The 26,723-nt window shown below is 39.7% G+C and overlaps 1 protein-coding gene across 1 annotated transcript; it reads right to left on the reverse strand.

The window, feature by feature from the left end:
• Positions 1-162: 162 nt before the first annotated feature.
• LOC139420704 (coagulation factor XIII A chain-like) lies at positions 163-26,723 on the reverse strand. The gene is made up of 15 exons (XM_071170927.1): positions 26,689-26,723; positions 23,561-23,746; positions 20,068-20,250; positions 17,476-17,724; positions 15,339-15,451; positions 15,088-15,195; positions 14,449-14,620; positions 6,910-7,057; positions 6,118-6,227; positions 3,306-3,394; positions 2,959-3,118; positions 2,028-2,306; positions 1,434-1,594; positions 835-971; positions 163-669 (listed from the first exon to the last, which is right to left on the reverse strand). Exons 2-15 carry the CDS (start codon positions 23,712-23,714, stop codon positions 528-530), a joined length of 2,205 nt encoding a protein of 734 aa, XP_071027028.1. The 5' UTR covers positions 23,715-23,746; positions 26,689-26,723; the 3' UTR covers positions 163-527.

Raw genomic sequence — 26,723 nt, forward strand, 5'->3', positions numbered from 1 at the left:
ATAGTTTTCTGAATAGTTGTCTACTGTGGGGGATATTATTCTGTTTTAATGTTACTCCTGAACCCAGCCGAGGACATGTTGAATAATAATGACTGTATAAATAAACATACACAATGTAATTATGTATGTCAAAAATGTACATTGAAAACACTGTATGTTAAAAGCACTGTTTTTGTGTATCCTAACGACTTAATTTTGTTTGCAGGGCATCATCTGTGGAATCTCATTTGAAAAATATTCACGTGAAAGGTTATGTGATCACATGTAAAATCCACATGTAAACTTCAGTGTTCTAAAAAAAAAAACATGGTTGCACATGATTTCCCAGGAGGAAATTTCACCTGTGAATCATGTGTTTTTTCCATAAGGGGTATGTTATTTGCTCGCCCTCACCTTCTCATAAGCTAGATGGAATTGCATATCCAGCAATCAAATCCTTTCAAATCTACACAAGAGCCTCTATTCGTCCATGGTTCTCCGGTCGATGGCAGGCGATTAGCAGGTGGGAAGGGCTTCCTGGGCGATGCTCAGGCCTGGACGCCGACGGCCCAATTGCCTTGCACATTCCCAAGGACTGAGCAGTCCAGGACAGCATAGATCATTGTATTCCCAGACCTCGTAGGGACACAGGACTCTATCCAGGTGATGGAGGCGCCGGTAGAGATCTCACTACACACACACACACACACACACACACACACACACACACACACACACACACACACACACAGATTTACTAACCAGACTACATTGGATCTGTTTTTGTGAATGTGAGACTAATGTAAGTGTGAACATCCTCATGATGTGAGGACTTGGAGTTGTAAATCCTCTTACCTGTACAACTTTTCCCGGTATGAGATGAAATTAGGCCCTTGCATGGCCATCTTCACGTCATGCAGGCTGAATGGGAACGGGTTGGTGAACTCCACCTTGACAAATACCTCCTGGTTCACCTTCGCTGGTCCACTCATCTGTTCAAATAGAGATGGTCCATTCACAACAATCTATGGTGATATAAGACATTATAATAATCTAGGAATTATCAACTCCCCTGCGTTCAGAATGGCTGCTTTAACAAAGGCGAGGAGAGATGCAGCACTCCAGCAGCACAAATAGGTTTTTAATTGGGTACACTACAACATTAGCTCTTGGGGATAAACTAAATAAATGTCATATATACTTTTACGGAACACTTTAAAGGATAGTTCACTCAAATTACAAAATGATAGTTTTCCTTACCATGTCAGCAGTCTATGGACAAGGTAAGAGAGCAGTCCATGATTTGGTTTTGTGTACCTGGCCACTGTGACTAAATTACTGCTGACACGGTAAGGAACCCGAAGATGTCATTTTTTTATTTGGGTGAACGATCCCTTTAAGGGAGGAAGGAAATACATCCTAATAAAGAGGACTAATGAAACTTCCAGACCCACCGCAAAGGCCAGCTCGGGGCCTTTCAGGTTCACTATCTGTATGGCCGTCAAGTCCTGGTTGTTCTCCATGCTCTTGGCCGTCACCACGAAGCGGAGGTTGGATTGGCAACCCAGCTTGGGCATGTAGTTCTGGGCCAGCACGCCCACCTGTATCCTCGACGCTGTTGGTTTTAGGGAGACAGAGTTTTGACAACGAAACAAATTCAATCAACAACAGGAGCATATTTGGCAGAACATAACTTTTATAATTATTACCTGAAAATTCATATTTGGATTATTTGGGATTCACCATTCATTACCATTTGTTACCAGGTTGTTACCTGTAAAGTATTTTGAGGTAAGTACTAGAGAGCATCCCATCGTTACCTCACGTTCTCTTACAATACAATACATACACACACCTGCTGAAACAGGACGTTGCCATAAAGCTGTAAAAGGACTGCAAAGCATTTTCAATAAACTGTTGAGGATTTTATTTCAGAGGGGTCTGAAAGCTTTGCAGGACTATCATACAAAGTTGTGAATCATGGAGACAAGCCCAAAATGACCTACAGTACAGTACGTATGTAAAGGATCAACCTGGTTTCTACTCACTCTCCATGGGTTTCAGAGTGACGTCAAAGGTCAACTGCTTGAACTGAGCCCTTTGGATGTTGGTGTAGTAGATCGTGGAGCCGACCAGGAAGCCATGGATGGTGCGTGTGTCTTCACTCAGGTTCCTGAAGACCACAGCCATCTGGAAGTTCTGGCCAATCTTCACACGCTCCTGCGGGATCTCCAGCGTCATCGCCACGCCCTGCTCATCGTCATATTGCAAATGCGTCTTGTAGGTTCTCTCTGCATTCCTCATGGTCTCCTCATCTTTACTACTGCCTGTGTGTGTGTGGGGAGTTGGAGGGGAATAGAGTTAACATGGGACTGGTGGCCTAGGGTGGTCTACTGATCTAAACCGCTCTCTTCGGAACACATATCATAGATCGCTGCAGCAAGGAGTGGGACTGCAATTTTATTTCACCTATAGGAATATACTGTATATACTGTACAGCTGGGGACCTCCACATCTGGCTTCTTCTGAGGCCAGCCACCCTGACAGCTGATGAAACTGGGGAGTATTTCTGTCTGTAATAGAGCTCTTTTGTGGGGAAAAACTAATTCTGATTGGCTGGTTCTGGCTCCCTAGTGGGTTAGCCCAGGTGCCCGAATGGGTTGGCCTATGCCCTCCCCGGCCCACCCATGTCTGCACTCCTGCCCAGTCATTTGAAATCCATAGATTTGGGCCGAAAACATTTACTTAAGTTGACTGATTTCCTTACATGAACTGTAACTCAGTAAAATCGTTGAAATTGCTGCATGTTACGTTTTATATTTTTGCAAAGTAATTTGAAAAGCAGTAATAGCAAAGTCATTTCTATTCTTCATTCTTGTTGCATTAGTTTCATGAGACATTTTGCAAACTGCCAATAACTAACTTTAAACATGCAGTTACACCCTTGCCAGCCTACTCCATTGTCCAGGTGCCACATACCTTCTGGGTATTTGTATGTCTCTGTAATGTCCATTGGCTCATTGGTCTCACCAATGGACTTTGTCAGGATTTTCATGCCGACATAAGTTGTGTCTACGCTTAGTAACTCAGTTTTCCCAGTTTGTGAGTTTAGCTTGTATTTGTAAACGTCGCTATTCACCTGAGGTTAAAAGAAAGAGATACATGTGAATATGATGATGATTGATTTTAATTTAATAAAATGTATTGCAAGTTATAAAGCATAACTGTGTTATGCTTCTTCATGGCATAGAGTGATGATGAAGGCATTATGGCTGAACATTCAACAGAGTGTTACTGGTCAAGCATAAAGAAGAGTATTGTTTTACCTCAGCAAACACAAACGGGGCATCAAATTGATAGCCAAGCATTCCTTCCTTGATGGCTTTGACAGAGCAAGGTCCACAGCGGTAATATCCTGCAAAAACAACATCAACAACCCATGACCCTGTCTATTTGACTTTACAAGGGATAGTTCACGTTTCTAAATGTTTTCTTATTTACGACTTCCCTAGGGTGCTGTTATTTCATCCAAACCGTTTTGATATTTTGTTAGCGGGTTATTTAGCATTGTCTAGAATATATTGGCTAGCATTTTTGGAGAATACACAGCAATGCATTTGGAAACGGATTGTATTAATTATCAGGGCATTGGTCCATTTTCAAGATGCAATCAATGCTTTTCAGAGCCATTTTATTACTTTTAAGAATTGCCTGTACAATTGCAGCGTAATTTATTGGCACCCTTATAGTTGTTTTATAAATAATTCCCAATTTAAGTTTAAATTAAAAAACTATTTTGGTGAAATGACATGGACAAAATGATTAGCACCTAAGAGCTACCTGGATGCAGAGGTTTTGGCCAAGATAACTGCCAACAAATTCAATGAGCTTGCTGCATCTTTTACTGGATTCCTCAATCTGCTGGAAACTGCTCCAATTTCGCAATATTTTAGGAATGGATTCCACCAACTGCTGTTTTCAGTTCTCGCCATAGATTTTTGATGGGATTCAAATCTTGACTCAACACTGGCCACTCCAAAATAGTCCAGCTTTTCTTCTTGAACCATTCCTGGGTGCTTTCTGATGTGTGTTTTAGGTTGTTGTCCTGCTGGTTGACCACAACCTTTGACGGAGACTCCTTTTTTGGACACTGATGACTCACAAATGTCTCTAGCAAACAGAGGTGATGCTGTAATTCTGATTTGGAATTACCATATTTATCTGCAATCTGTAGGGTTGATAATTTTAGTTATAATTTTGCATAGTAATACATCTTACTCCTTTTTTTTTCCATCCGTCACAATCCCTGCAGCCCACAGACAAGTTTTTCCTTTTCATGACTTTCATCTTTCACTGGGTCTGAAGCAGAGGGATCTGGCCCACAGATTCAACATCCACCAGCGGACTGTGAGCTGCATCGTGACAACATGGGGCAACTTTCTTAACACATTTCTTTGTTTCAGCCCCATATGGAGGCTCTGTCAGTGAGGAGATCCTGAAGCAGTCCGACATTGTTTCTCTGCTGAAACCAGCGATTGCCATAATGGTGGAAAAAGGTTTCCTTGTGGACGACTGTGTGCCCTGTAAGGTCTACAGACCAGCTTTCCTCTGAAAGAGAGCACAGACGCCAGCAGCAGAATTCAGGGAGATGCAATACATCTCGGCTGATGGTCCCTGTGTAGCAGCTGACTTGCAGAGAGAAGGAGCACAAGCTGTTTGACACTGTCATCCCTCTCACCATCACTGGAAGCATCAGCCAGCTCTACACCTATTACATAATGCTCATTCAGGAGCTAACATGGCTGCCATAGAATATAGTATAGTAGTAGTAATATAGTAGTGCTATGTGAAGGCATCGCAATGCACAAACCTCAATGTCCCAACTCTCTAAACACATGGCTCTGGATACAGTGTGTTTTGGTCTGAAACAAGTGTGTTGGATATCTTGTTTTTCAGCAAAGCACATTCTAAAGCACATCAAAAGTAAATGTTGTAAAAGTATGAGAACAGACATGAACATAGAAAGGGCCGAAGAACATTCATTTCAGATGAAAAAATGCAAATGTAGAAAAATATACAGCGAGGTCAATAATTATTGGCACCCTTGATAAAGATGAGCAAAAAAGACTGTATAGAATACATGATTCTAATACAAATACTGAGCTACTGTATATTGTATAAAAATATATATGTTCTATTATACTAATACAATTGCTTAAAGAAAGAGAAAAAACAAGCTCTATTTTCATGTCATTTGTAGCATCACCTAGAGTTTAATAAATGGCATTGGCACATGGATTGGAAACAGCGCTATGGTCAGATGACATGAAATTGAAGCTCTTTGGCCACGCTCACCAGTGGTGGGCTTGGTGTTGAAAAACAGAAGCGTATGCATAAAAGTACCTCATACCTATGGTAAATAAAGGTGGTGGACCTTTGATGTTTTGGGACTATTTTGCTTCCATTGGTCCTGGGGCCTTTAAGGTTAATGGCTTCATGGACTTTACCAAGTACCAGGATATTTTATCCAAAAACCTGGTTGCTTCTGCCATGAGGCTGACACTTGGCTGCAAGTGGATCTTCCAGCAAGACAATAACCCCAAGCACTGATCAAAATCCACAAACAAATGATTAATTGAGTACAAAATCAACCTGTTGTTTGAATTGAAGAGGGCAGTCCATAAGTGCAGATTAAAGATATCAAGGATCTGGAGAGATTCTTTATTGAGGAACTGTGGTCTAATATCACTCCTAACGTGTTTGTTCTCCAATCTCATAAAACATTGAAGAAAAAGGCTCAGAGTCGTTATCCTCGCAATGGGAGGGTGCTGGACTATTGAAAACAGGGATACCAATCATTTTTACCCCTATCTTTTTTTAGATGGTTTTGTATTACTTGTTAAACAAAATCTCTTTCGCTGAGCAATTGTATTAGTATAAAATAATGTCATGTTATTGCATACAATATAGCTCAGTATTGTATTTATTTAGCCAAGCGGTTATCAAGGGTGCAAATTATCATGGAACACACTATCTTAAATGGCTGCGTTTTCATGAATTTGATTATGCAATTTTGAAGCATACAAAATGAAGTGAAAATTAGGTCTCTCTCTCCCATCATCCTAATTTCTCTCTTACCATCACTGGTTTCCTGGGGGGTGGAATCCACCACCTGCCAGCCACCAAAGTTCTGGTCTGCAGGGAGGTCAAGTCTGGACAAGTAAGCCTCGTTCCAGCAGTGGTAGTTCCTGCGGAGACAATGCCCACCTCTCAATAACACTATCTGGCATCGTGCACCCATCAGGAACACTATCTGGCATCCTGCACCCATCAGGAACACTATCTGGCATCCTGCACCCACCAGGAACACTATCTGTCATCCTTCACCACTCAGATACACTATCTGGGATCCTGCACCACTCAGGTACACTATCTGGGATCCTGCACCACTCAGACACACTATCTGGGATCCTTCACCACTCAGATACACTATCTGGCATCCTGCACCACTCAGGTACACTATCTGTCATCCTTCACCACTCAGATACACTATCTGGGATCCTTCACCACTCAGATACACTATCTGGGATCCTGCACCACTCAGGTACACTATCTGGGATCCTGCACCACTCAGATACACTATCTGTCATCCTTCACCACTCAGATACACTATCTGTCATCCTTCACCACTCAGATACACTATCTGGGATCCTTCACCACTCAGATACACTATCTGGCATCCTGCACAATCATTTTCTTCTTGGAGCACAATGATTTAAAGATAACAGGGACATCTAGTCCATTTCACCCCCCACCCTGTTATGACTAACTGTTTTTACAGTACATACAGTGAAAGATAGGATTATAGAAACCTACGTTCTGGGATTTCATTTTCATTCAATACAAATGGATAAGCAGAAATATAACTACCAGATTGAGTCTCTGGTAAGGCGCTCGTTCAGTTCAAGCTGATTTCCCACTGAGTTGAAGACGAGATCTGTGATTATGTTCCCTGTGTTGTCGTGGGCGGAGTTGAAGTTGGTGATCACCCTAGCAGGGATGCCCAGACACCGCAGAACTGGGGCAGGGGAGGGGACAACATTAAAGAGACTAGGCAATACTTAAAAACAAGCATATATTAATTAACATGCAATTGTGAACATTAATAAATGTTTAACTAATACATTAAATGTATTCAATCAATTGATTAGAGTAGATTTACCGATATAACTTTCAGAAGTGTGTTTTTCTTGCACAGCAGTGGGCCTTGTCTGAGGAAACTGCTACCTATTTTTATCTGCTAATAGGACTAGTCAACTTAATTACACATTTTCTACATCTTATGCATACCTAGAAAGTGGCCTATGCTCCAGACTAGTCAGAAAACCGGGATTTGTGTTTTGAGCTATGGCTTAGCATTAGCATCTACGGCAGTGGCTGTCAGTGCCATTTACGATGATGTAGGATGATTTTTTTCTTCTGATGAGCATGGCCTTATTTATATTACAGCATACTGGATGACTGTCATTCATATTCTGTTCACCAAGCTCAATGTAACAGCGGTAGGTTTAGGCGACTACACGATACAAAAATGTTCCCTGTACCCATCATGAGGTTCCTACAACCTAGTCTATGAATGAAAGTTTGCAACGTAGGTGCACAGGTCGGGAGAATTTTGAGTAATCAAGGTGACAGACTGTGACACATTCAATACCGCCTTGCACACTCAGCATCTAGCTGATCTAGGGTGTAATATGTTTAGCCCCGTTTTGTTCCGTTTCAGAAATGTTTCTCAACAGAATCAGAGGAATGAATACACCTCTTATCACACGCAAACAGTTCACTCTCATAGCAGCCAGATAAAAACAGGATGATCACTTTGCTCGTTGTATATATATAATACATTCTCGTAACTATCTACACGCTCTCCCCCTCTCACCTTTTCCCTTCCCTTGTGCACAATACATTAGCTGTCTGTGACCAGGCAACAAAAACTTTTCCAAGCAAAACCATATCACGATCGCTAACCTCTATACACAGCCTGCATACTGTAGTTGTCATGTCATAGTCAACTAGAACTAATAGAACTAACGCATTAGTAAACCCGCTAAAATCATGCAGTACAGTGTACAGTCAGAAAGCAGTTTAGCAGTTACACCAGCGGACTCCGGTGGCAATAAATTGATAAAACCAAAAGAGTTGTGTTGGATAGCCATAGCCAAATAGCTAACATAGCATCCCTCTCTGTTTGAGCCGGGTGTATGAGTAGGCTAAACTAGCTAGCTGCATTTGCTAGCCAAGGGAAGGTGAAAGTAAAGAAACAATACAACCAAATATAACTATCTCTCTCTCTTGCTTCTTCTTAATGTTGGAAGAAATTAATTTGTTCAAAACTGTTCAATTATTGTTTTTCTCTCTCTGAGTCAACTACCCGTCACATTAGCACTGCAGTGCTAGCTAGCTGTAGTTTACGCTTTTAGAACTAGATTATTCTGTGATTATTTGATGGGTGGACTACATGCCTGTTCTCTGATAGGTCTCTCATAGGTTGGAGGACGTCCTACAGATGCTGTCATTATTACTGTTTAAGTCTATGGAAGGTGGTGAAAACCACGAGCCTCCTAGATTTTGCATTGAAGTCAATGTATCCAGAGGAGGACAGAAGCTAGCTGTGCCATGGTGCTACCATTCAGAGTGCTGCTGGGGCTACTGTCGACCTTCATTGCAAAACAGTGTTTTAATCAATTATTTGGTGATGTGAATATATTTAGTGTAGCTTTACCTAAAAAATGATAACGCTTTTAATGTTTAACTACAACGACCTTAAGCACACAGCCAAGACGACTCAGGAGTGGCTTCGGGACAAGTCTCTGTATGTCCTTGAGTGGCCCAGCCATAGCCTCGAATTGAACCCGATCGAACATCTCTCGAGAGACTTGAAAATTGCTGTGCAGCAACGCTCCTCATCTGAGTAAGTACTGAGTAAAGGGTCTGAATACTTATGTATATGTTTTATTATTTTAAAAAAAACGTTTTTATACATTTGCTAAGATTTTTTTTTTTTAAATGTTTTTGCTTTGTCATTATGGGGTATTGTGTGTAGATTGATAAGGGGAAAAAACTATGTAATCCATTTTAGAATAAGGGTGTAACGTAACTAAATGTGGAAAAAGTCAAGGGGTCTGAATACTTTCAAAATGCACTGTAATGGAACTAGTGGATATATGGAAGCTTAAATATCCTGACCTAGTGAGATAAACATGGCTGAGGCTCAATCAAGTTATTCGTCTTGACTACTTTCTTATGTCATTCTCACTGGCAAAAGTTTAAAAAGTGTTGATAGCGGACAGAATATGGTCGGACTAGGGCTGTCACAGTGACCATATTACTGCCACACCGGTGTTCATGAGCCAAGATGGCAGTCAAATTCCATGTGACTGTTTAGTCACGGTAATTAGGCTTCTCCAAGCTCTGATGCTGCTGATGATCATTAGTAGCCTACCAAACTTGCTAACTGCCTGGTATTCAGCACTGTATTGTCCCTCTAATCACTCTGAAATCAATGCAAATGTAATCGAAACATCTACTCAAACACTTCATGGGAGCCCATGAGCTCATGTTGCGCAACATTTCTATAGGCTATACAATTGCATGAGAAAACAGAGGAGGATCCCATCAGCTAGGCCTACTATATTTTCCTAATATAAAGCACATTGCTTCTATTTACAACAGGAGTATAGCCTACCTGGCTGGCATGAAAATGAACCACGGGAAAAGTGTCCTCATTTCACTATATAAGTGCATAGATGACCTGCATTCTTTCCCGCTGCACCTGTTTCGAGAGCGGTGCATGATAGTGATCCATTCTAAATCAAAACAAATTTCACACATATATTATTTAGTATATGTAAAGACAAGATTAAATCAAGAATAATGTTATGGGTGACAGGGTAGCCTAGTGGTTAGAGCGCTGGACTAGTAACCGGAAGGTTGCAAGTTCAAATCCCCGAGCTGACAAGGTACAAATCTGTCGTTCTGCCCCTGAACAGGCAGTTAACCCACTGTTCCTAGGCCGTCATTGAAAATAGGAATTTGTTCTTAATTAACTGACTTTCCCAGTTAAATAAAGGTAAAAATGTGTCTATTGCTTTTGAATGACATATTATCACTTGAGAATGATGCCCAGCTTTTTTTTTTGACATTTTCAAATCATAGTCGCACACCTCATGTAGCCTAGCCCACAGGCCTATATGTTTTGATAAGGTTTGTATCACAACTAAAGTGGCCAAATAACTTCTTAAAATGAAGGACATCAATCAGCTTTACAACAGTTGTAAAGCCTAACTGGCATACATACACAGCGCGTGAGTTTCAAATTTGAGGAATATCATTTTTATCCCACAACTGTCCCAGACTATGTTTGGAATATTTATTTCTCGCACAGAATAGAATGGGTCAACTTTTGTACTATGGGGGAATAGTACTGTAGATTGACATAGGATAGTGCTTTTTCTATTCATTAGGCCTACTCATCTTGTTGGCTGGCGAAAAGTACATGTTAACAGTTCTTCCAATATCTTCTATGTGGGCCTCGGAATTGGAGCGCGCAGTTTCGTCCCCGATGTGTCTGTCTTCACTTGTAGCCTGTGAGAAAGACCTGGTCACGTGACAGAGAGCAATGAGAGTGAGCGGTGCTTCGGCCACTGGCCGTAAAAGGCATAGATTTTTTTAGGGGGCATTATGGCCATACAAGGGATGCCGCCGGGAAATTTGAGGAATTATCAAGTGCTTGTGAAATTGTGAATGAGAGATTGCTGAAGTGTACAATCTGCCCAAAAAGAGTTGCATCATGCAGCCTTACAATGTATTAAAAATAAAAAAATTGATCCAAACATTTGTATCACAACTATAGTTGAATAAATAACTCTAAATGAAGCAACGAATAGCCGCATGTGCGCACTCCCTCTAATCTTGGAGAAAATATCCTTTCTATTTTATTCAGCTATGTGCCTTTAGAAACCATGCAACTCCATATTCATAAAACGAGAGCAATTTAGGTCAAAATAAGGAAATAGAAGGACAGATATATACCAATAAAAACTGTACTATAGAGGCACCGAATATGTTTGAGGAAAAAAAATAAAAAATGAAGGAACTTATTCAAGAAAGATCAAGTGCAATATTATAAAAGCAAACTGGACGGAATATGAGAGGAAAATGCACCAAATAATTTCTTATCAACATAGAAATGCTACCAAAAATAATTTACTGAAACTTGTTACAAATAAGTCACCCATGATTCACCAAACAATATTTTGAAAGAGGCGGCAAAGTACTTTAAGCATAAGTTTTCATTTGTCTCCCCCATCTCCACTAACCAACGTTTTTTTCTATGAATAATGTAAAATGAACAGCTGTACAGAAAGACTCATGTGGAGGCCAAATTACAGAGGAGGAACATCTTGGTGCAAATAAAGCATTATGTCCAGGAAAACCCTATGCCTGGATGGCATACCAGGCCTGGTATTCATAGCTAATTTGAAAAGGCTTTTGATAAAGTTTGACTGAAATTTATATAGAATATTTCAATTTTGGAGAATCTCTTATACAAAGTTATGTATAGTAACCCTACGTGAACAATATAAAATGGCTACTTCTCAAAGTATTAAACTGTCAAATGGAGTAAAACAAGGTTGTCCACTATCGGCATATCTATTTATTATGGCCATTGAAATGTTAGCTATTAAAATCAGTTCCAACAATAACATGAAGGGGCTAGAAATCCAGGGCTTAAAAAAAAAGATGTCATTGTACGCTGATGATTCATGTTTTCTTTTAAAGCCACAATTTGGCTCCCTCCACAGTCTCAGGATCTAGATCATTTCCCCTAACCTCTCATGATTGCAACCAAATTATGATTAGTGTACTGTACTCTATTACTTATTGGATCACACAAATGTTTTACTTTTACATTACTGTGTAATTTACCAATAAAATGGTCTGACGGTAAAGTGGACATACTCAGTATTCATTTCCCGAAAGAAACATGTAACGAGTACGCTGAGAGTCGGGAAGCAAGTTCAGGGAGTAGGTGTTAACAAATAAAATAAACACGAAACAAACTACGCACCGACATGAAAACAGAATCAATAACGCCTAAGGAAAGAACCATGGGGAGTGACAGATATAGGCTAGATAATCAAGGAGGTGATGGAGTCCAGGTGAGTATCATGAGGCACAGGTGCACGAGACGATGGTGACAGGTGTGCGGGATAATCAGCAGCCTGATGACCTAGAGGCCAGTGAGGGAGTATACGTGACAGTACCCCCTCCCCGACGAGCGGCTACAGCCGCCGTCAACGGGGACGAACCCGGGGGATCAGGAGCAGACCAGTCACCCCTGCTGATGCACAAGAACCTGCCACGCCAGCTGAAGCACGGGAACCTGTCGAGTCAGCTGGGGCGTGGGAACCTGACAGATCTGTTGGGGTAGGGGAACCTGGCGATCCAGGCAGAGGCATGAAATCCCGAAGAGCCGGCTGAGGCAGGGGAGCCTGGCGATCCGGCTGAGGCATGGGAGCCTGGCGAACCGGCTGAGGCATGAGAGCCTGAGGAGCCACCTGAGGCAGGGAAGCCTGGTGATCTGGTTGAGGCATAAAGCCTGTAGCAGTTCCCGGACCCGACATCATTACTCTGACACAAAAAATGAAATCCTCGCCGATGCTTCCCTTAGGTGAGGTGTTATTCTGTAACAAGTACGCTGGGAAGTCGGGAAGCAAGTTCAGGGAGTGAGTGTTTTAATTAATAAATACAATAATGAACACGAAACACAAACAACGCACCGAATTGAAAAATAATCAATAACACCTAAGGAAAGAAACAAGTGGATTGACAGATATAGGGAAGGTAATCAAGGTGGTGAAGGAGTCCAGGTGAGTGTCATGAGGCACAGGTGCGCGAAACAATGGTGGCAGTTGTACAGGATAATCAGCAGCCTGATGACCTGGAGGCCAGTGAGGGAGTATACGTGACATCACTACAATCAATCTTAATAGAAAGTTAGCAAAAATAGATAAGATCTTGCTACCATGGAAAGGAAAATACCTGTCTATTTGTGGAAAAATCACCCTGATGAACTCTTTAGTCATATCCCAGTTTACTTATGGCCTTGCCTTCACCAAGTGACTTGTTTTTTTAGAAGTATATTGCAAGCCAGACAAAGTTGAACGGTCATATTTATATACTGAATATGAATTCAGAGGGCAGAAATGATTCAATATTAAACTAAAGGCTTCAGTCATACAAAAGTTACGGTATACTTAAATCCATTCTGGTTCTCTGGCAAATTAGTAAGAATGTCTCTCCTCGTGTTCAAGAATGGCCTTTTTCCCTTTATTCTGATTGCAACTTCTCGCTTTCGGTTATTTGAAAATGAAATCATCTCCAAAATATTGCTATTTTTTTAAACAAGCCATGGAAAGTTGTTAGCAATTTCACTTTAATCCACCAGAAAAGACAGAACAAATATTACAACAAACATTATGGTTAAACTCAAATATGCTAATAGATTTTTTTATATTAATTGAACAAATATTTACAAACTGTAAATAATATCATAAATAGGACTAGTGGAGTTATGTCACAGATGCAGCTAACAAAATGATATGGAAATGTCTGCTCTTCAAAAAATTACAACCAACTAATTGCAACATTACCGCAAATATGGAAGAGTCAAGTGGAAGGGGGAGATAGTAAGGAATTTGTCTGTTGACCCCCCATTAAAGACCTGAATTGTTGTTTTTAAAATGGTGATAAATAAAAAAGTATATACATATTCCTTTAGAGCTGTGCCATATAGATTGCAAAATAGTTGAAAATAGATTTTTGATGTACCGATTCCATGGCATATGGACTACGTCATTAGCCTTTTTCCCTGCCTGTACTGTTACCTTTTTGGATTTTCTGTGTATGACCTTCTACCTGTCCCTGGACCCAGCTACCTGCCTCCTCCTGTGGCCCTCTACTAAATAAACACCTGCTGCACCCTGCGCTTGAAACCAGCACTCTGTCTCTCATCATACTCATTACACAATCAAAAGATAACTATTTTTAAATACACTGTATCCGTAAAATGTATATAGTATGTATAAGCTGGAAGTAGAAGCCTAAGTGTTGTTGTCCATTAGTTTACTCCAATTAGGGGAGGGTGGTAGGGTTACGGGAAAGATTGGAAATGATGCAGACAATTATATTGATGGAAACCACAATCCATCTGCAATATTAAAGCTGATCTACCCACTAAAAAAAGGCAACCTTTTCTTAGTTGAAAACTGCAGTTTATAACTGGATGGGCCTGTTTTCTATTGACCATCAATCCCTCAGTGCAAATCACAGGTAATTTGGAAGACACATGACCTATGTTGTGGGGTGGACATTGAAAATGAAAAGGGAATTTGATCAGGCACTCACAGGTGTTGAACGTCCCGGCGTAGACCCAGCACTGGGCGAAGCTGACGGGCCCTTTGGTGACGTACTGGAGCAGGATCTGGTCACTGCCAATCCAGAAGGTTGGTGCAGTGCCAAGGGAGTAGTCATCGCTCCAGTTGCCCACCAAGACCCCGCGGTCATCCTGGGAGTTCATCTGGTTCCACAAGGAATGGAAAAATATATAGAAAACCCCCCAAAGAGATTAGTGCACCAGGTATAAGGATAGGTTAGTTTGAAATGAAATGTTCAGAGTAAGTTGGTAAAAGCATGCAAAAGGAAATTGAGTATTTAATTAAGGCCAGGTACCGGGGTAATTGTTTTCCTTTATTCATATCACAGTTAACTTTTACCAGTTGAATGTACACACAAATATACCCTTTTTTTCAAACTTTTTCCTGAAATATTATATGAAAATAATCAAATGAGGCAATATCTCATTCAATATGTACTGTATATGTATAGTATCTACTGCGAATCACATTCTGTGGATGTAGACTGAAGTTCAGGTTAAATGCTTGGTACGTCTTGTGGTTGTGAAAAGCACTTGGCTCTTAGTGCTTAAACTAGGGCTCATTTTGGAATTTGTGTAGTGTGCTTATGTCATCGTAAAATAACACTCACCATTGCAGAGCCTATCCTGCAGACTTTGACAGCATCGCCTCTGTTTACTAGAGGCATGTGTGAGTCATCCAAGATTTGGAAACAGGCATCAAGAATCCCTTCCACAAACTACAAGAGAGAAATATAACCTCCAGCGTCAAAAAAGGAACAATAATGACACAACTGTAAATGTGTGTGTAGAGTATACAGGACATTAAGGTATTTGATAAGTGTGTGTGCGTGGGGCATGTGTGTGTGGTCTTTTACTGTACCTGACCATAAAACCATTGTCTTCCATCACCTGATTCCTCCTCATATATGAAGCCATTTTCATTCATCACATACTCCTGCCTTTCTTCCTCATTGGGCATGTACACTTCATCATCTAAAGAAATCAGAAATAAATTGCAGCCTCTTTACCAGAATCTGGTCATCTGTTACTTTAGATGTGACTTGTAAGGATGAGAATTGGATGTTCATCATTGATTTCTAATGCCTGACCTGTGTCTATAAATTAATTTGTGTCACTTGAACTAATTGAGACCGTGGTCGCATGTCCTGGAAGGAAGTCATGTCCTGTTGAGCTCTGTATGCTGTCTGGTGTCCAAGTCTTTGCGTTCACACAGCTGATGTCCCACTATCTGAATCCTCCTAACGGCGCATTACATTGGCGGCAGCTGTGTTTTGAGCGTTGTTAACGTCTGTGGAACCTATGTCTTCTGAAGTTATCGCTGGACTAAAGTGACATGACCTCGCTAGGCTGCATGCATGCTAGCCAGGCCTACTCTAGCCCTATGGAGCAAGCATACGACGAGAAGCATGGGCAGCTTTCTCTGCACTATCATCTCCCTCACTGCTAGCTTATTGGATGGGTGAACAGTGAGTACTACACTGCCCACATGTCTGAAATGTCATTACCAACTAAGTACATTTTACCCAGACTTTGACACATATTGGACTTTCCTTTTGCTTTGTGGACGTGATGAGAATGGGGCTTCTCCCGCCATTCTGGACGGGTTTGAGCCGTGGATTATACAACTTGGACTAGACAACAATTCTAACTACTTGGCTGCATGGAGGCACCCTCGAGGGGGAGAACTCTGCTCTCCGACCGGCTGGTTACGCATATGGGATGGATGGAGCTGTGTGGGAGAACTATGTTGCCGGCTACTGTTTGTGTGAGGGACTTTTGTATGAATGTGAAACCGAAGGAGGCCTTGGTGATGCGTTTCCCATTCGACTGTGGGCCTGCTATGTGCATGTGGACCGCGCCTGATCCTCTTTGATGGTTTGGTGAAAAAGTTTGTTTAAAAGAGAAAATATGGACTGAATGTTATTTTACACTGTTGTTGTATCGGCGTTTGACATTTTGTATTTTGTCAGTAGAATTTTGCATTTAACCGTGGAGCTTTATCAACAAGAAAATAAAAAAAAGTGACTCCATGTTTTTCTTTTGGGAATCAAAACATGCTTTTCATGCAGGCTACAGTTTCTCATCACTGTCAGATTTTGTTGTTGTCATGAATCAACGAATTAAACATTTAAATATTTCCCAAATGTTTTGTTCCTAAACAAGTATAGTGTATTTTTTCAATATGACCCCACCTGGGATTTCAACTCACAACCAATGGATTTGGGGTACACTGATCAATCTGCGGCGCTGCAAAGTCTGTACTGTAACGTTCCTCTACACTTTCATTACCTATAATACATCTCTGAACACGAGTTCCATCTGAATATTCTCTGATCATTGATGATGTGAGTGGTTTTCTGTATAGTTGTCTTAGGTTGGTGGGGCATATTATTATTGTAAATATAATATTTTTCTTGGGTGTTTTTTCTTAATTTGACGAAGCTGAGATTAAATTTACTCAAATCCAAATTGTTGGAATACAGGTTAAATCAGCCATTGACACAGACGTGGTGGAGTAGCAGGAATATTGGAATACCTTCAACTAAGAAGTTGTGAGTTCATATCCCAGGTGAGGACATGTTGAATAATAATTACTGTAAAAACATACACAATGTAATCATGTGAAAGTGTCAATTATTTACATTGTATGTTAAAAGCACTGTGTATTCATCCTAACGTCACATTTTTGTTTGCAGAGGCATCACCTGTGAAATCTCGTGTAAAATATTAACGTGAAAATTTGAATCCACATGTGAAAGGTTATGGGATCACGTAAAAATCCACATGTGAAACTTCATGTGGAATATCATCACTTTAAGTGTTCCAAAATAACAATTTCACATGATTTAACATTGAATGTCACACATGAATTCATGTGATTTTCCATGTGTGAAATCATTTGTTTTTTCCCGTAAGGGGTGTATAATGCATATGTTTTATCTTATCTTAAGCGGTCCGAAGAGGACAAACAAAAAATCCACAAAGATTCCACTCACTGGACGCCCAGGCGTTGAACAGGAGGTAGAAGTCTGTTCCAGAGTCCTTTTGTGTCCTTGAGATTCCATTGGACCCGATGACCGCCACATTCGTGTAGTACTTCCCGATGATGGCATCCGCAGAAGGGGTGATGCCCACCACGCACTCATCCCCTTGTTGCTGTATCATGCGGCCGGTCCAATTCCCAGTTTGTGAGCCGTCAAAGGAGATGATGATCTTTGTGCCATTCAACACGTTGGCATCGATACCTGAGGGAGAAGGTGACATGACAGGGGAAACGTCAACACATGTAGACACTCATGTTTCCACTGTACTCTTAGTATATAATATGACGTTATGTGGTAACAATCGATACTTTCTGGTACGTTCTTCAAATAATTAACCTCAGTTGGTAACAAATGGTACCAGGTAGCTCTTGTTTTAATGAGCCTTGAAGAAACAAAGCAAGTAAATCATCAAGTTATTACTGTGTAATTATTGTGTTACCATGACATTTATTTTATAAATACCTGGTAATGTTCCGTACTGTAAAATAAAGTGCTACCAAAAAAAACAGTTCAGTTAACAACACATTAACCAACACAAGTCAAGGTCTGCTCAATATCACAACAACATTACAGAAGATACTGTTGTCGGTAGTCTGTGCAGCGCGACTGCAATAAAGGTGACCTGGAATGCAACAAACCATCAGTAGTGGAAAAAGTACTCAATTGTCATACTTGGGTAAAAGTAGAATCTTTACATCAAATTCCTTACATTAAACAAACCAGACGGCAGGATTTTCTTGTTTTTTATTTATTTATGGACAACCAGGGGCACACCTCCAGTTCTCACACATCATTTACAAATGCAGTATTTGTTTTTAGTGAGTCCATCAGATCAGAGGCAGTAGGGATGACAACAAGTTACATTGATAGGTGTGTGAAATTGACCATATTTCTGTCCCGCCTGAGCATTCGAAATGTAACGAGTAATTTGGCTGTCAGGGAAAATATATGGAGTAAAAAGTACTTATTTTCTTTAGGAATGTAGTGGAGTAAAAGTAAAACGTTTTCAAAAATATAAATAATAAAGAACAGCTACTCAAATAAAAGTACTTAAGCAGTACTTCAAAGTATTTTTTTACTTTACACCACTGCAAACCAATAACTGCAGATGGATTACTAGGGTACTACTAGTACGCTTCTGTAGCTGCACATATGTCAATTCACATACTGTATCTTCATTCATAACACTCAGAATTTCAACCGAGATGATGCATGTCCATTTGCATCATTATTTTAGAAGTGCCTCACAATTATCACACAACCACTCCCTCAGATCCAATAAATGTAGGCTAAAGGATATTTTGTGTAATATTGTGCTCTCTGCTTAGTTTTTTTATGCCCTATTCTCAAAACATTTTGAACACAGTAAACTAAGAATTTCACAGCAGATGTAAAGAGGACAACACCACATTCAGGGAGATAAAAATATATTGAATATGAAAGCCTTTTCAAGGCATAAGTGAAAGGTAAGTCGTTTGAAGATTTTAAAAAAGGGTGTCATACTTCTTAAGCAGTCGTTTTGCTGTCGTTCTGATTTTGTTTGTATTTAATTGACATATTGCAGTTTTGTAGCTGACACTAAAGGACCTAGGGCGTGATACAATCTGTATCGTGGAAGTTCCGTGTTACAGAGCGATTGAGATTTAAATGTAATGTTCCTGTGTTTGTGGAGACTGCATTCACAGTAAACGCTGCCGTCTCAATCGGAAATTACCTTTAAATTTCAATCGCTCTATACCTCGGAACTCCGCAAAATATGGATTGAATCGAGCACATAGATATATTTTCAGCAATTCCCCTGTGATTATGATGTAAGCATTCAGTATAATGTGTGAGAGAGACCCTGGACTCATCTCTTTTCTACACCCTTCTTCCGAAGTGTGCACTTGCACAATCTGTCATCGATTCAACAATAGTGGAAACTCCCTAAATCCATGATGGGAAGTGTGCAAGTGCACACTTGGGGAGAAGTTTGGAGAATCGGGAGGCACCCCAAGGTTACTATTTTTTTTTTATTTTTTTTTATTTTACCTTTATTTAACCAGGCAAGTCAGTTAAGAACAAATTCTTATTTTCAATGACGGCCTGGGAACAGTGGGTTAACTGCCTGTTCAGGGGCAGAACGACAGATTTGTACCTTGTCAGCTCGGGTGTTTGAACTCGCAACCTTCCGGTTACTAGTCCAACGCTCTAACCACTAGGCTACGCTGCCGCCCCTATCAACAATGTTACAGATGTTTCGATGGGAATATGTCAATAATCTGTTTTTCTTTCAACTTGGCACTTTTATTAATTAGAGTTTCTGATTGGCTACAGAGGCAAAACACAGATGACAGAGAGGAGACTAGGAGGGGAACAATTGTAGTATTGAGATGCAACTTCACCTCTAACACACCAACCACTCCCATTAAAACTATTATCAAATGGTGAACACTATAATTCATACATCACCGTCAGTGAAGTCAAGCAATGCATGTAATTTCATTTTTATCCAGCAGAAAGGAATGTACACTACATTGGTGGAAATGTGTAAAAATGTCTTACCAATGTAAAACTCAATCTGGAATTTGTCACTGGGATTTACGGGCTGGTTGAACTGGAGGGTCATCTGAAACTCTTGGGCTCTGCGGACGATGAGAATGTTGTTTTTGCCTTCGTACAAGTGACAGTGGTGGTCGCTCTTGTTCTCATTTTGCATCATGTCCACTCTCACACATTCCAGGGTGGCTGCAAAATAAGGAGATCACAAGCTAAATAATGATGTTTAAATAACCAGGTAACAAACGTAAAACCTTTTGGATGAAACTTTTTGGGTAAAAAGGGTGCTTTTCAGGATGTCAGGTCTGAGTGTGAAGTCAAAATGGGAACAAGGATTTCTGCTGACCACCTCGGCAGAGCACACCACAAACCTGTGGGCCTATACAGCAAATTCTCCAGTGATAGAAAAATAAGAAATGAACACGGTGTTCAATCAAAACGGAAACAGTTGAGTCTGTGGACTCATGTAGCCACCAGAACAGTGTTAATAAATGAATACACTGCTTAGTGTAAAGCCATATTCAAACATTTCCCAAAGTGCCTTGCTAGTCAAGTAAATTAGATGTACCAGCCATGACTGTATTTGTTAGTGACAGAGACATGATTGTTGCATTCATCCATTTAAGTCCTACATGTAGAAGAAAAGGTTCCAAAAGGGTTCTTTGTGGAGGGATAGGGTTCTACCAACTACTTTCAACATCCTAAGAACAGTTTTTTGCCAGGAAGGGTTCTTTGATGGTACTTTAGAAGGCAAGAATGATTCTACATAGAGCAGTATATAATATTAACCAGCATGCTCGATTGCAGTACTATTTTCAGAATTGTTTGTTTTCCTATAATGTGTTTTTGCAGACACATTGATTGGTTGAAACATTTTATCCTACACAAAGATAAATGATATACAGTTTTCTAAACAAATCCAATCTGGTAGTATATTTCATCGGTTACTGAGATGGTTGTTCCAGTTTAGGTGATTGAGGAAGACAGTTTTAAGAAGAACCTTTACATGATAAAATTGTTATTGGTAGAACACTTCATAGGGGGTTCAAGGTAGAACCATATACAGGAGGTTCTTTGAAAAATCCTACATAGAGGGTTTTAGATCGAACCCTCTGCAACGTATTCAGTCCAGCACCAACAAGGGCCACCCTATGGGGACAAACCGAAGAACCCTGTATGGGTCTACTTAGCACCTTTTTCTAAAAGTGAGATCCTATGTGAATATATATATTTTTTATATATTATATAACACCATACCATATGGTCTTCCTAAGGCTTTATTTTGAAGGCTTAGTTTTACCCTAATACAACTATTGATGTTACGTTTGATACCGAAGCTCAGAGGCATGTGTCAAAATCGCTAAGCAGTTTACTTTGAAGCAGTGTGTCAGTGCCTCTGACACTTTATCAGAAGCATTTGATTAACGATGTCCAAAACTTTGTTTTGTCAATCAACCACCTGATTGGTTTGGTATTAGTTTCGGTAGAAGAGAAAAAGACTATGGCAGCGTTTCCCAAACTCGGTCCTCGGGACCCCAAGGGGTGCACGTTTTGGTTTTTGCCTCAGCACCACACATAATTCAAATAATCAAAGCATGATGATGATGATGATGATTAATTCATTATTTGAATCAGCTGGGTAGTGCTAAGGCAAATAACTAAAATGTGCACCCCTTGGGCTCCCTAAGACTGAGTTGGGAAGTTATCAATCATTTCTCAGCATGCTCTATTGCAGGTAGATATTTTTCAATTGTTTATTTTAATATATATTTTTGTGCAGGTTCATTGATTGATTGATTGATTAATCTCATGCTACACAAAGATAAATAGCGTACGTTTTTCTAAACTAATCATAGCGGTTAAAAAAAAAATTGCACTCATTACAGAAATGTTTGTTGCAGTTGAAAGGTTTTAGGTAGTCTCCGCACAATGTTCCTAACTCTGGCACTCATTCCTAATGCAGGTTGTAGGTGAATAAAAAAATCTAACTATTGCTTATTCTAACTATACATCACTTTGCTAGTCAGCATAATGTGACTTGCAGGAAGGTTTGCAAAATGCTGGTAACTTTCCCAAAACTCCCAGGTTTCCAGAAACCCTGGTTGGAAGTTTCCTGGAAACAGAACATCCAAAATCTTTCAAAAACAAAATTTGAAACTCTACTTGCAGGCCTGGTGTGGCCTGACGTATGAACTGGGATACAATAATGCACTTATAACTAAAGGTACAAAGGATGACCTTACAGTGTACCACTACAGTGACAAGTGTTTGTACCCCTTTAGGAACAAGTCTAAATCTGAAACTCATGGTTTACAGTAGTGATGAGGAAACAAAGCTTCTTGAAGCATGGAGGCTTTCCAGCCAATTGTGTTGAAAAAACATTAATTACTAGATGCTTTCATCAACACAGTGTAGGCTTGTGGCGCCGTAGCACGTGCTCACTGTAGCCATGTCAGGTGGTTGTTCGACAAAACAAAGCTTCAGACATCATTGATCACATTTTTCTGCTAAAATACAGGCATCGGCAACCTGCTGCAAAGTTAACTGTATCAAACGTAACATCATTAGTTCACAGGCCATATCAGACATGAAAATCACATTATGCTAATTTACAAGGTTATGTATAATTCCTTTTAGAATAGAGACAGTGGAGGGATAGCCAGCTCCTCAAATTATTATCACCCGCAACCAGTACTCAGAATTACTGGAAAAATTGACAAAGCACGTTTACAAGACTAACTAAAACAACTAAATTGGAACAACCATTTCAGTAACGGGTACAAGAAATCCAAGCAATAGTGGATTAGTTTAGAAAATGTTTGTCATTTCTATTTAATAGCATAAGATTAATTAATTAATAATGTACAAACATAGATACTGAAACAAACAATTGAATAATCTACCTGCAATAGAGCATTACTGTGAAATATAATAATGATGTGCATGGTTATGAGTGTCAGGCCCCTGTATTAGCGCTTAGGATCTCACTTGGTGGATGAATGCGGCAACCATCTATCTGGTTGCCGAGGGGCACAGCAGTAGAAGGCACTGCATCTCAGTGCTAGAGGCATCACTACAGACCCAGGTTTGATTCCAGGCTGTATCACAACCAGCCATGATTGGGAGTCCCATAGGGCGGTGCACAATTGACCCAGTGTCGTTAGGGTTGGGTGGAGTTAGGTTGTCATTGTAAATAAGAATTTGTTTAATTGACTTGCCTATTTAAATAAAGCTTAAATTAAAACAATAAAAAATGCGGTCATGGGTGGTAACTCTCCAGTTTACTCGGAAGGCAAGACTTTACACTAAGCAGTTTCTTAATTTAACACTTTTCCGGTGTCAGTATGGGTCCACAGACTCAATGGTTTCAGGGTTGATTTAACACTCTTAGTTTTATTTTTGGTAATTTTTTTTTTAACACTGAAGAATTTGCTTTGTAATGTGTGTTGATCTCATTTATCATAGACAGCCAAGGACACTTATTCTATTTATCTTGTACCATCACTGTAGGGGCCACGGGGAATTGCCACATCCTCCCCAAAGTGCTCAAACTTGGGAAGTTGGTGTTCATCTTGTTCAGCGTTGGAGCTACAGATGGGGCTTTTAAGGCGCCCAATGAAGTTGGTCCCAAAACAACGTGCAGAGGAAGACATGTTGAAAGCAGGGGGTAACAGTTTTTGCTGTTCTGTAGATTAAAAAAAAGATAAAAACATGGTCAATTAGATATGTACTGTATAACAAGCAGCAAATGCTTGCATCTATGATAATTGCACAACATATTGCAACCAGGGCTGTACCCAGGACCTGGGTGAAATTAATCAATCGAAACTCAGTCGGGTTCTCAACTTCAAATCAAATCAAATTTTATGCAGAATAACAGTGAAGTGCTTACTCACAGGAACTTTACTGTTGAGAGTTAGGATATCAGAATTGGTAGTGCATCAATTAACCCATGTCAGTTAAAATGTTTTAGATTGGTATATTAGTCTACTGCTGGGTACATTTGTAGTAATCCTGGCCAAATTACAGTACTGACCGGGCTGTGCCCAGAGTACCTGACCTCCAGGGGGCCCCCGTTGATTTTGTTAGTCACTCTCACATTTAGATATCATATTAACATGGCATAAGTCATGGAAAAAAACTAATCTGTGAAATATACACAAGAGTACATCAAAATGCATTGAAATATTTCAGGATGGACAATAATCTGGAACCACTGGTACAGGCACATCAATATTCATGAGCTAGCATAATACATCACTGATTTGATTGTTATCAACAGCTCGGTTTCCATCCAATTGGCGACAGATTTTCATAGGAATATTCTAAAATCTGCATAAAAACCATATACGCAATTTCCCACTGAATTTCCAGCTTTCCATCAAATTGACTTGTTGCAGATAAAAGACTTAGCATGCTGATGTAGTGTACATAAAAATAACTTGAGGGGTTGAATTCTCATGTATCACATTTTCAACTCTACTGTTGGTTTTGTCATGAAAAATGACCACTCTGGTCTTGGCATGTGTGTTCTAGTCAACAGCTTGTAGATACAGTGCGGGTAAAGCCTACATGATGAGATTATTATGGACACAACAGCAAGATCATAATTTATTTCATCTGTAGCCTAATAAACTGCAAGCTTTCACAAGTTGTAGTGGGAGGACATCACAATGTAAGGTACTAGGAGGTAACTTGCCCCCTGGGGTAACTTCCCCCCCTGTAATTCACATTAAGACCACAAGATGTCACCAAATGATTTAATCATCACTGTCCCGGCTGCTACTGCTCTTGCTCAACAAAACTTTTTTTAGATATTTCAACAAATCGGTTTTGTGGTAAATTGATCAAATTGTTTTACATTTTGAAAAATCAATCAATATTTGCATATAAAGGTGTTTCCACCGCCGTTTCTCACATAATTAATTTTACAGACACCAACAGATCCCACCTTGTCTAGCGTATTATGTTTTGTCGTTAAAGAATGACATATAAACTACACACATCCAAAGATTGCACCTTACATGAATGTATTCATTTATAAAGGGTTTATAAGTAGTTACATTAACTGTTCCTTAATCGTTTTTACATATTTTATACATTTGTAATAAACAGTTATAACACAAAGGTTGGACTTTTGTGATTATTATTTTGGTGCTTGGCAAATAGTGAGCTTGTTGGCCTATTGCAACGAACCAGTGTACTAACACCAGGTAATATTTCATTAAACCTCACAGCTGATCTCAATTGCAACAATCAATGGACACGATTTATCACTCACTAAATCGGATGTCGAGGTTATCTTTTAGTCCTAATTGGTGGCAACATTTTTCAAGACTATTTAGTCCTCTGGTGAGTATTATCATCAGAACAAATTAATCCTATTATTTTAAACAGGCTAAGGGCAATTTATCTGTTTGACAATCGTTCCATACAACTCAAATAACGTTTTTCCTAATTTACCATGGTACATTTACTGTGGTCATTTATCCCACATGTCGTTTCCAAGTTATGTAATCCATTAATTAAAGTGTATCTTTAAAAAGTATAGTCATTTCTTATTAAGACCAGGGGGAAATATCCCTGCACTTTAAACATTTGAAATGTGTAACTAAATCAAGTAATAGTGATGAGTTATATAATCTATCATTTTTCACAAATGAAAATGTAGGCTAATTAAGTTATTTCAAACGGAACACGTATTATTTTGCCATTTTAGACGAAACGTTTGAATAAAGTATAGTCCTACTACTCCTATATTCTTATAAGTATTTGACGTTCAGCAGCCTTACGGTTTTCGATGATCTTGATAGGTTGATATTTCATTGGAGGCGGGAATAGAGAGCATAGACAAGGAAAGTTGCAGCTGTCTGGTATCAACGTAAGATCAGCTAAATTGCTGGTTTGTTCGTGTGGGTTTTTCGTTGCAATCAAGTTTATTTTAGCATGCAGGTGCATGTAATCTCCTGTTAGTATCGGTTTAAGAAAACCAGCATGTGAAGTTCTGTGTCTTGGTTCCAATCCAGCCTATATGACTGCAGTGTTACTGATTATAATGTTATTATTGCCAGCCAGAGCCGTATAGGCTCAGGATTCAGGAAATAAATAAATGAACCTTAACTGTTTGCTATATTTATTAAACATTGTTAGATCGTTAAAAAAGGCTTAACAGTTTATAAACTCCGTATAAATCCTTTATACAACCGTTGTAACATAAAACGTTATGTAAAGTGTTACTCTTCTAAAATAAGATAGTATGTTATGGAAATCATGATGCAGAGCTTGAACACAGCATGCCAATATTGTGAATGGCAAATATTGATATTTATCTCCTTCAAGAATATGCAATCTAAGTTGTTCAAGTGATCCAGCTACATGACGTTTTGATCCAGCTACATAACAAAAATACATATCCAGCCATACATCTTTGGTCGCAAATTAGATTTACAAGCAAATTTCAGTCACAAAATAGGGCCAATTTCCCTGACAGCGATTAAGCATAGTCCTTGACTAAAAAGCATGCTTAATGGGTAATTTCCTTTGACGTATATTTTTTGTCCAGAACTAGGCTTAATCTGTGTCCAGGAAACTGACCCACAAACTACTGACAAGAGAATTCCCACTCACCTTCAAAAGCTCAGGTAGAGATGCAGTTGGAGGAA

The sequence above is a fragment of the Oncorhynchus clarkii genome, chromosome 11 (assembly GCF_045791955.1).
Source record: "Oncorhynchus clarkii lewisi isolate Uvic-CL-2024 chromosome 11, UVic_Ocla_1.0, whole genome shotgun sequence".
Lineage (NCBI taxonomy): Eukaryota > Metazoa > Chordata > Actinopteri > Salmoniformes > Salmonidae > Oncorhynchus > Oncorhynchus clarkii.